This window comes from Ochotona princeps, chromosome 22 (genome assembly GCF_030435755.1).
Source record: "Ochotona princeps isolate mOchPri1 chromosome 22, mOchPri1.hap1, whole genome shotgun sequence".
Classification (NCBI taxonomy): Eukaryota; Metazoa; Chordata; class Mammalia; order Lagomorpha; family Ochotonidae; genus Ochotona; species Ochotona princeps.
The window spans coordinates 26020790-26033657 of record NC_080853.1 but is presented as its reverse complement, the minus strand read 5'-3'; the positions used below and the strand labels follow the sequence as shown (position 1 = coordinate 26033657).

The 12868-nt window shown below is 42.3% G+C and overlaps 1 protein-coding gene across 1 annotated transcript in view; it reads left to right on the top strand.

The window, feature by feature from the left end:
• The first annotated feature begins 231 nt into the window (after positions 1-231).
• The window catches only part of PCSK2 (proprotein convertase subtilisin/kexin type 2), a 214843-nt gene continuing 202206 nt past the window's right edge, over positions 232-12868 (top strand). Inside the window, exon 1 of the mRNA XM_004598172.3 lies at positions 232-701. Coding sequence (XP_004598229.1) covers positions 525-701 — 177 coding nt within the window. The 5' untranslated portion in view covers positions 232-524. The remainder of the gene's footprint in view (positions 702-12868) is intronic.

The following is a 12868-nucleotide window of genomic DNA, read 5'->3' as shown; positions in this document are numbered from 1 at the left end:
GCGGCGCCTCGCCCCTCCCCTTCTCTCCCTAGGCGGAGGCGGCCGGGCGGGCCGGGCCGGGCCGGGCTGGGCTGGGGGCGGGCAGGGGCGGCCCAGGGCGGGGCCCACAGCTTCTCCAACCCTCATTGGCGGCGGGCAGGCGCACGTCAGCCGGGCTGGTGCTCTCCTCCAGCCCCTAGGGAACTGGAGCCGAGGAGGAGCTGAAAATGCAGATTTAGCATCAAGCACAGACATACACTCGCTCTTTCTCTCTGGTACACACAGCTCCCCACGCTTGCACCCCTGCCAGCGAGCCGGGTCGCCGGGCCACCCAGCTTTCCCTCCAGCCAGGCGCCGGAGGGGAACGCACACTTGATTTGCTGCTCTTTAACCCCCTGTTCCGTCTCTTTCTCGACACAAAGATTTTAAAGAAAGAAAAAGAAACTATAAATATATATATATATTTTATTTGCACCTTCCCTCCGGGTCCCCCTACTTCACCAGGCTGCGCGCCTCGGAGCCGCACTTTTCGCTCCCAAAGGAGGATGAAGGGTGGTTGTATCTCCCGCTGGCAGGCGGCCGCTGGGCTCCTCCTGTGGGTCACGGTTTTTGCATCCTCCGAGAGAGCAGTCTTCACGAATCATTTTCTTGTGGAGTTGCATAAAGGGGGAGAGGAAGAAGCTCGCCAAGTTGCAGCAGAACACGGCTTTGGGGTCCGAAAGGTAAGCTCTCTCGTGCATTTCGCATGTCGTTTGCCCAACGACGGGTAGCCCTGCGCAATCTCCATGCAGATTTGCAAGTTTTTCTCTTTCTCCTACGATGCAGATACTCTGCCATCGGCTCCTTCAACACGACATTGCCTCCGGTGATCTCTCACAGGTTATGTAATTAAAATGCCCTTCATCTGTACCAGTAAGGTCATCAAAATAATTTATTGCTCTTTGACTTGGGGGTGAAAATAAGGCCACGTCTTTCAAAGGATGCTGTGCGCCCCGGCTGCTGTCCGAGGTACCAAGTTCTCCAGGCAGCCTGGAGACAGACGGATGGAGCCCTGCACAACCGGGCTTGGCGTCCACTGCCCCGCCAGGGAAGACTCCCCTCCAAACCCCACCTCTGCTGAAAGAACAGTTTCAGAGCCACCGGGCCCAAAGCTTGGACGGTCCCCTCGGCGACCCCGCGCTGGGAGGACTTTCCTCCTTGGGGACTTCAGTCCCTGCTCTTTTCCTGCTCCAGACCGGGAGGATCTGACATAAGAGCTGGTCTCTCCCAAATCTGGGCGGAACTTCTGAGCCCTATACCTCCCCTCACCCTGACCCCCTCCCCGCCTATGACTGCCCACCCCCGGAACACACTCGTGGTTGGCTCCCTGGTTCTCCACTAGCGGCAAGTGTGGACTTTGGAATCCTCCACGGAGACGCGGAGGTGTCCCCTTCAGATGCGTGGGCAGCCAGCCTGGCTTTCCCACGACAGCGCGGGGATCCCCGTTGCCCTAAGTTGTCAAGAGTTCAACTGAGCAATTAGCGGAAGGCTCCGGGCCTCTGACGCCTCTGGCTCCTTTGCAGACGCAGGGTGTCCATCCTGAGACGACTTGGCTAGGGACCGTGGCTGACATGCTTGCTCTTCCTCAGAAATATCTGTAATGGGGATCTCGAGGATCCTTAGGGAGCCTGGCCCGATTGCGGTGCAGTGGGGGTGAAGGAGGTGCAGATCTGGAGCGAGGGAACACCAACAGACAGAAGGACGCGATGTGGCTACCAGAGGCTGTGCGGAAGAGATTCCAGGTCCCAGGAAGAGAGGCGGGATGTGAGCGCTGGGTGCTTCTGATGGTTGCTTTAGCCTGGGGCTAGGACCAACTTCTTCCGTCCCTCCTTCCCACGCCTCTGCCCAGCCATCACTACCCCCGCAGGTGCAGCAGGCTCTCCCACCTCCCTGCGATTCCCCCACCCCCAGCTGATTCCTAGCAGGTGCCGGATCCGCCTGTGGCTCACGGGTGGGTCTCCCAGAAGCGAACTTGTTGCTAGCGGGAGGTGTGGGTGGAGCAGGGGCAATAAGGCGCCAGTGGAGGGTGCAGCTCACGACTGTGGCTGCCCAGCGCCTGGGGACTGGTTCAAGAACACCCCTCAACACAGTAAAGGAATACATTCTGCCTTCTTATCCTGTGCTAAACTTGGGGCTGGGGGGCAGCACAGTGCTGATTGTCATTAGGGAGCAAGTGTAGGAACATTGAGGTGCTGTGCTCCTTACATGAATTTCTTATTTGATCTGGCAACCCTAAGAGGGGTACTATTAATGAGACTGATCAGGAAATGGGTTCAGACAGAAGCCCAAGATAAAAATAGGCAAGGATTGAAAAACTGATCTTTCTGAGTTGGATCCCATGTTCTCTTCCTCCTTGGTCCACAGGAAGCCAGGTGCTGACAGCTATTCTGGGAGTTAGGATATGGTGAGAATGGATGTGGCCCCGGATTATTTCATTCTTGGGTGTAAAGGGCTGTGGCTGATACAGAAAAACCTGTGACTCCCTCCTCTAGGCATGTACCTTTGCGTGGTGTGGGTACTGTCCTCATTAGTTTTATCTCCTCTTTGCTTCTCCCTTTTAAAGCTGCTCTTAGGCTTTGACCTCAAAAACATAACCAAATCTTAGGTAGTGGAGAATAACAATGCCCTAACTTATGAATTCGTCCAGAAGTTACTCACTGTTCCATGCAACAATAAACAGATTATTGAGAAATTCAGTTTGTTAATGGGGGTCTAAGGATGATACAAGAATCACTTTCATACCTTAATCTTTAAATCACAGGGAGCTTGTCCTTTTGAGGCAAAACCAAAAAACTAGGCCTCTTCCTACCCCATTCTTCCTGGGAGAGGAGCCCTGATTTTATTCAGACACCCAGATCTGGGAGAAATGGATTTTTTTCTTGGCCATCTCTCTTCACCTCTCCATAGTTCCACAGGTGGTAACCTCTAACCTAAATCCAGTGAGGTAACAGTCTGACAGGATACTCCCACCTGATGAGTCTGCAGGGTGTAAATGACACCTGTCAGGATAACCCTGCTTTTTCTTTGGACTCAGTTCCTGTCCACCTTTCAAGATCTGAACCACAGAAGCCCCTTGACACCACTGCACTAAACATGTGGGGGACCAATAAAGAGAAAGTCTGCACTACAGAAACTAGTGTGTTCCACTGCTTGCCTGCATCATTTCCCACAAGTAAATACATTTCAGGAGAGAGGTGATTGCTACTCTGGAAAAGGAACTACTGGGGATGAGAGCATCTGGTTTCCTCCCATAACTACTCCCTCACTGTGCTTGCCAAAGGAAACTTCCTTAGCTGTACTGATTAGTTTAGGTTTCTCAAACATTGTTTTCTGATCTTTCTCTGTACTTTTACATACATTTGTTACTCACTGCGCATTTGAAACCTTCAGTATGTCCTTCCCCTACCTTACTCTGATTTCAAGCAGCATCCCAACTCCCTGCTTCTCTGTTCCCCCATCCCATACAATATGTCAGACACCAAATATCCTCAGTGATTATTTATTGGCCCTTGTGAGGGGTCAGAAATATAAGCTAGCTGAACCTGCTATTTTTCCTCAGTTATGCCACAATAATTTCACCCATAATTCTCAACTAAAACTCTTAAAGCACCAAGAGGTTAAGCAACTGATAATATCTGCTAAGTGAAAGAACTCATTTAAAAGAAAAAATTGCTTGATTAAAAAATCATTTTTCTACAGCATGCTCCTGAATGCCCCCTTGAAGGCACTGTGTTAGAATTCTGATATTTTTCCTTTCATTTTAACATTTTGTATACTTGCTATTTATCTGTTATTAACATAGAAACATAAGTCATCAAATAATGCTTATGTTCATGTTCTTATTCGAGTTGACTTTTCCCAGAAGAGACAAAGCATATGAATTTTTACAGCCTCTATATACAGCATGGTGACCTGAATATCAGCTATTCAACAAATATTTCTTGATTACTTGATATTTCCAATACCATGAGCAAAACTGTTAATTTTCTCTCTAAAATGGAGTAAAAATACTACAAACTTACCACCACCACTCCCACAAAAGTTTATGTAGATTGAAGTTTTCTATTTTCTCATGACCTGGCCCTGGCCCATATATGCTATGTCCATTACAGAAGATATACATATTGAGGAAAATGAGTTTACAGTAATCAGACATGTTACTGCAAAGGGTGTCATAATAATCCAAGTACTACTACTTTTAGTTCTATTAAAACATAAAACAAAAATTATTTCTTAAAGCAAAAATGTTGAAATGTGCTTAAAAATCATAAAAGTCAGAACAAATTTAAGGCAAAACAAAAACCTTATAATTCAGTATTATTGTTTCACTATGGTCTGCTTTATTGATAGATTGATTATTTACAGAGGGTTGAGCCTGGTTTTATGGAAGTTTTATATGTGTGAGAATTTTTAAAATTATGCAGTTATTTGAAAGGCAAATACACAGAGAACAGAGAATGAAGGAGAGAGAGAGAAGAAGGAAGGAAGGAAGGAAGGAAGGAAGGAAGGAAGGAAGGAAGGAAGGAAGGAAGAGAAATTTGCTGGTTCACTCCTCAAATGGCCACAACAGCCAACGCAGGGCCAGGCTGAAGGCAGGAGCCAGGAACTTCATCCAGGTCTCCAACATGTGTGGCAGGAGTCCAAACACTTGGGCCGTCTTCCACTGCTTTCCCAGGTGGTAGCTGGTTAGGAAGTGAGTAGCCAAGTCTTGAACTTGCACTCATATGGGATGCTTATTTTTAATTCTCAAAACAGTCTGATAACAATTGTACTATCAAGTAGTGAATGTAAATTTCTGATCATTTTGCTTTCATGAAAATGTAGTATCACTTAGAAAAGAGCTCAGCTTAGTAAATTTGTACAAACAGTGCATACATGTGTAACTACCCGAAAGTAAAAAAATGTTTTGCTTTTCTGGGTGGTTTTCAGGTTTGGGCCATTATATAAATGTTGGGTTTTTGAATGCTGAAGTACAGTTGATCCTCCATGTCTGGGAACTCTGCTTCTGTGGACTTAACCAAATCTTTAAAAAATATTTGGGAAAAAAGTCATCTCTGCACTGAAAGCATGCAGACTTTTCCCTGTCATCATTCCCCCTTCAGCACAGGGTAACCATGGTTCTTACAACATATGCCTTCTGTTAAGTATTGCAGGCAATCCAGAGATGATGTCAAGTATACAGAAGTATGTGCATAAAGGATATGCATGTCCTGCACCATTTTGTGCATGACCTGCACTTCCAGGGGTTTAATAATAACAAGTTGGCCATTTGGCAAATACTCTTTTCCTGGAAAACAGCCATGGGTTGACTTTCGTAGCCATGATAATTGGCTGGATGATGAATCTATACCTAGCGCATCAACAACTCATCCATAGGATAACCAAGGTCCATGAAATGATATGGTCCAAATGATTCAGTGAACTTCATTTAAAAGAAATCATTGTAATTGTCTCAGCCAATAACACAGATTCCCACAGGAAATTTTACTGGCTAGTTGATACAGAAAAGAGAATAGAATCATTCAGACAAGGGGGAGGCTCAAACATTTTGTCAGAGTTCCTAATAGTTTTCCAGCCACATTTTTACAGCAAAAGTTACTTGTGACAGCTGAAGATGTAAGTCACCAATTTCGTTTCCCCTTCTTTATGAGTCATAGCAAGACCACCTATCCCAGCCAGCACTCAAGATAAGTGTGACCGTGTGGTCATTTCTGTCTATGCATTAAAAACCTAAGTAATGAATATTTCACCCTTGAGTTGATCGATAAAAATTCCCTTTTGATTGACTCTAGATTCTTCACTTTTCTATCGTTTTTAAAACAGCAACTTTGTAAAAGCCAAATGGTAACTATGGCAGAATCATAAGGCACAAAACATCCATGTCTCTGATTCTGGACTTAAGAGCTCTTATATGAGAAATGAAATGCTATCATATTACTGAAACTAGGGTGTTTATCTTTAAAGCAGTAAATGTTACCCAAACTAATAAACTGTCAGTAAATATCCCTTTCCTACTGTTACTGAAGTGAATCTCTAAACCTTACACCCAAGCCAACTCAAATTACAACAAAAATAATTTTTGAAAGTCTTGTGAAAAGCTTTTATGTTTGAATCTCATACCGTCAATCAACTTTTCAGTTATTTGTGATTTGTGTTCTCCAACAAAAATATGAAACTCATTTAATGCTCAGTTCCTCACACTGATAATCAGTATGCCCTACTCATAACAGACACTTGACATGTGCTTCTCGTACCATAAGAAAATTTGGTCAGGAGCTCAAAGAAAAAGTGCTGGAAGAACTACTCTGCAAGATGTTATCCCTGTAGGGTCCATTTCAGTTCAGCTAGGAGGCAGAAAAGTAAGAAGTAACCAGAAAGTGGGTGACTGGCATGCTTCCCTGAGTCCCTACAATTTTCCTCTTAGAAGCCATCAGTAGTGAACATAGGAACTCTGAGCAGAGAAAATAACATCTACAGCCCAAATCTAATCAAGATACAAAAAGGGAGAGAAATTATATCACTTTTTCTCAAGTGAATGAATAGCTGGAAATCAATTTCTATTTCAAAAGGTCTTATTAGGTATAGATCATAATATTATAGTTGGAAAGTGATGCTATAGCAAGGTTTGAAATAATTACATATTCAGTTCTAAATGCTCAACGTAAAACTTTGAGTAAAACACAAAACCCAAAGTTCAAGCTTTTTCTCCCGACTATAGAATTGATATCATTTTATATTTGAGTTCACACCCATCATTTTTAAAAGGGACTCTACTGGATTTATGGATTGTGTGTGAGATCCAAATAACTTCTGGACAGTTCAAAAGCAGGAGATTTTACTTATTAAGATGCATTTTTATAGCCGAAGTTCACTGAGTAAAATCCTAAAATGGTAAGAGTTAAGAAATTACATCTGAGTTAAAACTTCGGTAGCAAACAAATAGGTGGTTTTGACATGATACATATACCAAAAGAACTAACCTGCCATGGAAAATTCATTTTGTTCATAAAAAGTAAGTTGACTGTGACTTTTTGCATAATGCTGTGATAATCTGAGATTTTCTGATGAAACAGCTGCATATAATAATCTCTTCTTTTGAAACTCTTACCTTCCTTTTGTAAAGAAAAATATATTTGGGAATGTTGCAGGATTTTTTTTTAAGATTTATTATAATTACTCAAAAGGGTGACAGAGGAAGAGAGAGAGAAAGAGAGAGAGAGAGAGAGAGAGAGAGAGAAGAAAAGGATCTTCCATCTACTGGTTCGCTTCCCAAAAGGCCCCCATGACTGGGGCTGGACCAGGCTGAACCTAGTCTGGACCCCCTGGGTGAGTGACAGGGGCCCAAGAACTTGAACCATCTTCTGCTGCTCTCCCAGGTGCATTAGCAGGAAGTGGATCAGAAGCAGAGTGGTCAAGATCCCAATCAGTACTCTAATATCATATAACAGTATTACAGTCAGGTGTTTAAACCACTGCATCACAATGTTGGCTCTTGTCACAGAATATTGATGCTCCTGGGGTTACCCTTTATATAACTTTAAATTTGACATAAACTTCCATAAATATCCAATTAGTCTCATTTTTTTCATAATTGCTTTATTTAAGACTCTCTATATCAAGGGAAAGTTAAAGAACAGTGAATAGCTTATTTGGGGATATCAAGAACCTACAGATAATCACTTAGTTCTAAAATATTGGCAAGGCGCTATATTGTCATTAGAAAGCACAGCTGTGGCACAGAGTACTTGGGTTTCACAGTTCTAAAACTTTAATATAAGGTGAAGGTAAGCACATTGTCAGTCTTCCTTTCTATGTAATCATAGCATCTGACAAAACAGCCTGCCTTGAGTACTTGTTGAACGAATGTTTTAACTTACACTGCTATTAAACTGAGTAGACAATTGAGCACTTTTCCTTGTTATATTTAAGCAAACAAGGGTGGGTGCTGTGGTGCAGCAAGTCAAGCTGTGCTCTTGGATGCCTACATTCCGTATCAGACTGTCCAGGATCAAGTTCTACCACTGTTTCCAGTCCAGCTTCCTTCTAATGCTCTGGGAGGCAATGGATAATGGCCCAAGTATTCTTGCCAACCATGTGAAAAATGTAGATGGAGTTCCTGACTCTGGGCATCAGATTGTCTGACTAACTGTTGGAGGCATTTGGGGACTGAATCAATGGATGGGAAGTCTCTGTTTATCCCTTTCTCTCCCTTTCAAATAAATACATAAATCTTTTAAAACGTGTAAACAAACCTCTTTTATTTATGAAATGGCGAACACCTCCTTGTAAGGATGACACTCTCAGCATTGTAGCACTTACAAATGCCATGAGTGGAAATAATCAAGTTAAATAAAATCAAGATAATTAAGAAGCTCTAATCTCAGGAAAAAGATACCTTTTTATTTTTTCCAAAATCAAACCTTATTATTTGTAAAAGTAGCATTTTGCACCAAAAGAAAGCTCCAGAAGAAAGTACATTTTTAGTAATCCAGAATCTGATTAGTCAGAAATAACCACTACCAGAACTAGATCAATTTTATTGGAGATATTTCTACATAGAAAAGTATAGAAGCAAGCAATATGAGATCACATCATACATGTTATTTTCAGTTTTTAATTATTTAATTTATTATTAACAGAGGATCAGGACATTGAAAGAAAATAAAAGGAATAGTTAAACTCTGCCATGCAAAAACATGGTATGGCCTCATAGTGCTTCCTAAAGTTTGGAAAGATACATCTAATATTTGGGAGCTTGTGATTATAGATTTTTATGCATAAATGATTGATAATATGTATTTAGCCATATTTAATTATCTAATTACATATTTCCACTTCAGTCCCAAAGTTTTGGGCCGTCCTCGACTGCTTTCCCAGGCCACAAGCAGGGAGCTGGATGGGAAGTGGAGCTGCCAGGATTAGAACCGCCGCCCATATGGGATCCCGGGGCGTTCAAGGCGAAGACTTTAGCCGCTAGGCCACAGCGCCGGGCCCAGTCATGATTATTTTGAAGCAGCAAAAGGCAGGGTCAGTGTTGAAGTGAAGGAAGAGGTGATCAGGTGAGTGGCTTCAAGGGAGTTAAAAGTTTGAACACTGCTGGAGGGAACAGGAGAGAAAGCTCACAAAGACCAGACAATTTCTGGACCATACTCGAGGTTCAACAAGCAGAGAACGGATCTTAGTAGTGCAAACTGAATCCTGTTATTAGGCAACGTTCAGATTTGGACTGTGATGGGATAGAAAAATATAAAGGAGCATTTTTTTAAAAATAGGGGATTTCAATGAAAGAGAAGAATGGGTGAATTAGGAATGACAAGAAAACTGAGAGGGACCAAGATTTCCAAAAACTAAACACTAAAAAATGACAAGGTCCATGGAACTGAGTTTCCAAAGGGAAAAAGAGGCAAAAGTGGTGAAGAAACTGAAAGCCATACATTGATTAACCCATACACCACCTTTTTCATGCCAGAGAAGTAAATGTCATTGCCTAGGAAGACTGTTGAAAGAAAATGTCTTGGAACAAAATGTCATAAAACTTTAGACTTGAAGGAAGAATGAGAAGTGAGGAGAGCAGGCAGAACTTGGACCACCAGAGCTATAGAAGGAAAACTGAGAGTATGCAGGGAATTTAAGGAAAACGTTTATGGAATCAAGAATTGGGGAGCCACGACCACTGGTTTTAGAGACTAAGTCACTTGCAGAAGTCAGAGGAGTTGTCTCAGCACATTGGAAGAGGAACTGTACATCCATTTGGATCAGCAGGAGCAGGTAGGACAAGGATTTTCAAGTAGCAGATTCAGGGAGTAATACTAGAATAGAAACATATTGCTGTAGGAATGGAGACTTGAAATAGAGGTGGGAAAGCAGGAATAAAGGATGCAATATGGAGCACCTTGTCATCGTGGATAACAGGCACCCAGACTCATTCAGGCAATCTGGGAACTGGCAGAGACCACAGGATTGGATTTATTCTGCCTAAGAGCTGCGGGAACTGGGATATTTATATGCCAGTTGCATTCAGATATTGGTTGGTGATTGATAGTTACTCTAGGCTGTGCTAACTCTCTGGTGGTTGTTTGTTTGTTTATTTTAATTTTTTTTTTTTTTTTTGCCTGGCATAGGTTCAGACAGAGTAGCATTTGGCCATCTGGGGAGGTGGTGTGGGGACTCTGAAAAGATATGAGGAGGCCGACATGCACTCAGTGGAGAGAACTAGAGGATCTGAACAAGCGATTGATCATGTCTGCTGTGGGAAGAGTAATGGAAATTCTGATGACCTGGAGCTATCAGATGTGGACAATTCCTGCAAGAAGTGCAGTGGGAAAAGGAACAAAAGAGGAAAAGTGGTAGTACAGTACCTTGATGCTGTTATAAGGACTTCTATGAATAATGATTTCTAAACACTTGTCAGACAACTTCGAGATTGCTGCCCCACCAAAATATTATGACATGCATAGCTAATCAGAGCTGCATGACTCTAACTGGTTTATCCAAAGTCATTAACATCTTAAAAATAATAACTGCAATTACAGAATCACAGCCTGTCAGAAAAGGAAAGGCTCTTAAAAAGACATTTTTAACCCTTCATTTTATAGATGAGAAAATTTATATTAAACACTATGTTTATGTTCTTAACTGTTTTCAAAGAGAGTATGAGCTCTATTGCCAGTCGGCTGTAGTTTATACAATACATTGTTGGAACCATGAACCAGTTTTTCAGACTTAATGAAACAACACACTGGAAGATTCTGTCTCCTGTGATTGCTTAGCTACATAAACAAATTTTATCTGACCACACCAATTCATTTCAGATTCTCCTTATCTACTTTTCAGCATTTGATACCTAAAATTTTTATGAATTCAGGTTTTACAAACAGCTGCCCATAAATTACAAGATCACACACTAACAGTGGATTCTTAATAGAATAAAAACGTAACTCTTTGGCTACCCCCTCAGTGAATAACAGTGCTGTATATTTAGGAAGCACTAAGTAAACATCAAAATACATGATTAGAGAAAAATGTAAAAGTTTAGTAATATCATTACATGCTTACTGTAGTATAGGTGAATGGGTCAAGAGATGTGAAACTAGGAGGGCCAAACATGCTAGGAAAAATTATATGAACATCCCATTTCATGTCTATATTGAATGGCTTCCATCAGGGCCAGTGCTGTGGTTGAGTGGGTTAACTCACCACCTGCAACACCAGCAGCCCATATGCATGCCAGTGTGTGTTCTAGCTGTTCCACTTCCAATCTAACTCTCTGCTACTGCACCCAGGAAAACAGCAGAATATGGCCCAAGTTCTTGGGCCCCTACTCTCATGTGGGAAACCCAGATGGGGTTCCAGGTTCCTGTCTTCAGCCTGATCCAGCCATGGTTGCTGCACCTTACATCTATTTAAGATTTCTCTGCCTGTCTGCCTGTCTGACTGTCTGCCTCTCTGTCTGTCTCTCTCTCTCTCAACATGTATGTGTGTGTATAAAACTCTGCTTTACAAGCAAATATGTAAATCTTTTAAAATGCCTTCCATCAATAATTTGCCCTTCATAACCTAAAATTTTGTGGTTCAGTAGCTAATTGATACAGTAAAATGTCATCCTTCTTTGTCCTTAGCTTTTCATTTAATTCTTCCTTTTTCTAAAATTTATTTTATTTTTTAATCACAAAGTCAGATACACAGAAAGGAGAAGAAACAGAGGAAACTCTTCCATCTGTCGATTCACTCCCCAAATTGGCCACAATGGCTGGAGCTGTGCCAATCCAAAACCAGGAGCCCAGAACCTCTTCCAGGTCTCCCACACCAGTGCAGGGTCCAAAGGCTTTGGACTATCCTTGATTGCTTTCCCAGGCCACAAGCAGGGAGCTGAATGAGAAGCAGGGCCGCAGGGATTAGATTCACGCCCATATGGGGTCCCAGCACGTTCAAGGCAATGACTTTAGCTGCTAGGTCATGGCACCAGGCCATTGCTGTTCAATTGTATGAGGGAAAACAAGCAATTTTATCAGGTGCCTATCAATCATCTTCAGTCATGGTGGATTGTCAAACAAAAAAAAAATGATAGAGTCTATTCCAGTCATTTCTGGCTGTGTTCTGAGAGGACTCAGTCAACAATGTGTGACCAATAAAATTTGCCATTGGTTCTAAGAATTATTGGAAACAAGACTCTGTGATCCCTTGAAGTCTATGAGTGGCACTTTTCAGGTGGGAAGGATTTGGGGAGGGACAGAATTAGACTAAGAAGAAGCTTGAACATTGCATTTTCTATGAGGATTGACATGAACTTAAAGTTGAACCTAACTGTTGCAGCCATTTCCTGGAATGTAAGAACTTCAAATCAACGGACAAAGTGAACCATAGCTATAATTACACCTGTTGAAAACATGGAAACAGAAGGATATTCAATTTATTCAACAGTTTTGTGCAGAGTGTACGCAATAAGCATGTATTATGTCCAGCACTGAGACATGGACTTGGGGATGAGTTGGCAGTTGGTTAAATCCAGTTGGATTGAGTCGGGTTCCAATAAATGAAGGAAAGGTAAAGATTCCAATGTGAAAACATTTGTAAAGTGTCTGTGTGTCATATTTACTGAATCCCTTTGTCAAAGAACGTACATATCATAACATTCTGTCATAGGACTTTCTAGCAGTAACAGATGGGAAGCTGGGAAATTGAGTGCCAGTTGTCGTTTCCTTTTGTTGGAGGGTTTCTCTTGAATCACATCAGATCTCTGACATTGCTGCCTGCCCCAGATTGGCCAAGCTGGATTTCACAAACAGAGAATACCCTCTGGCAATGATGCATGAAAGATGTTTTCATGCATGGGCACTGTCTACAGGTGACC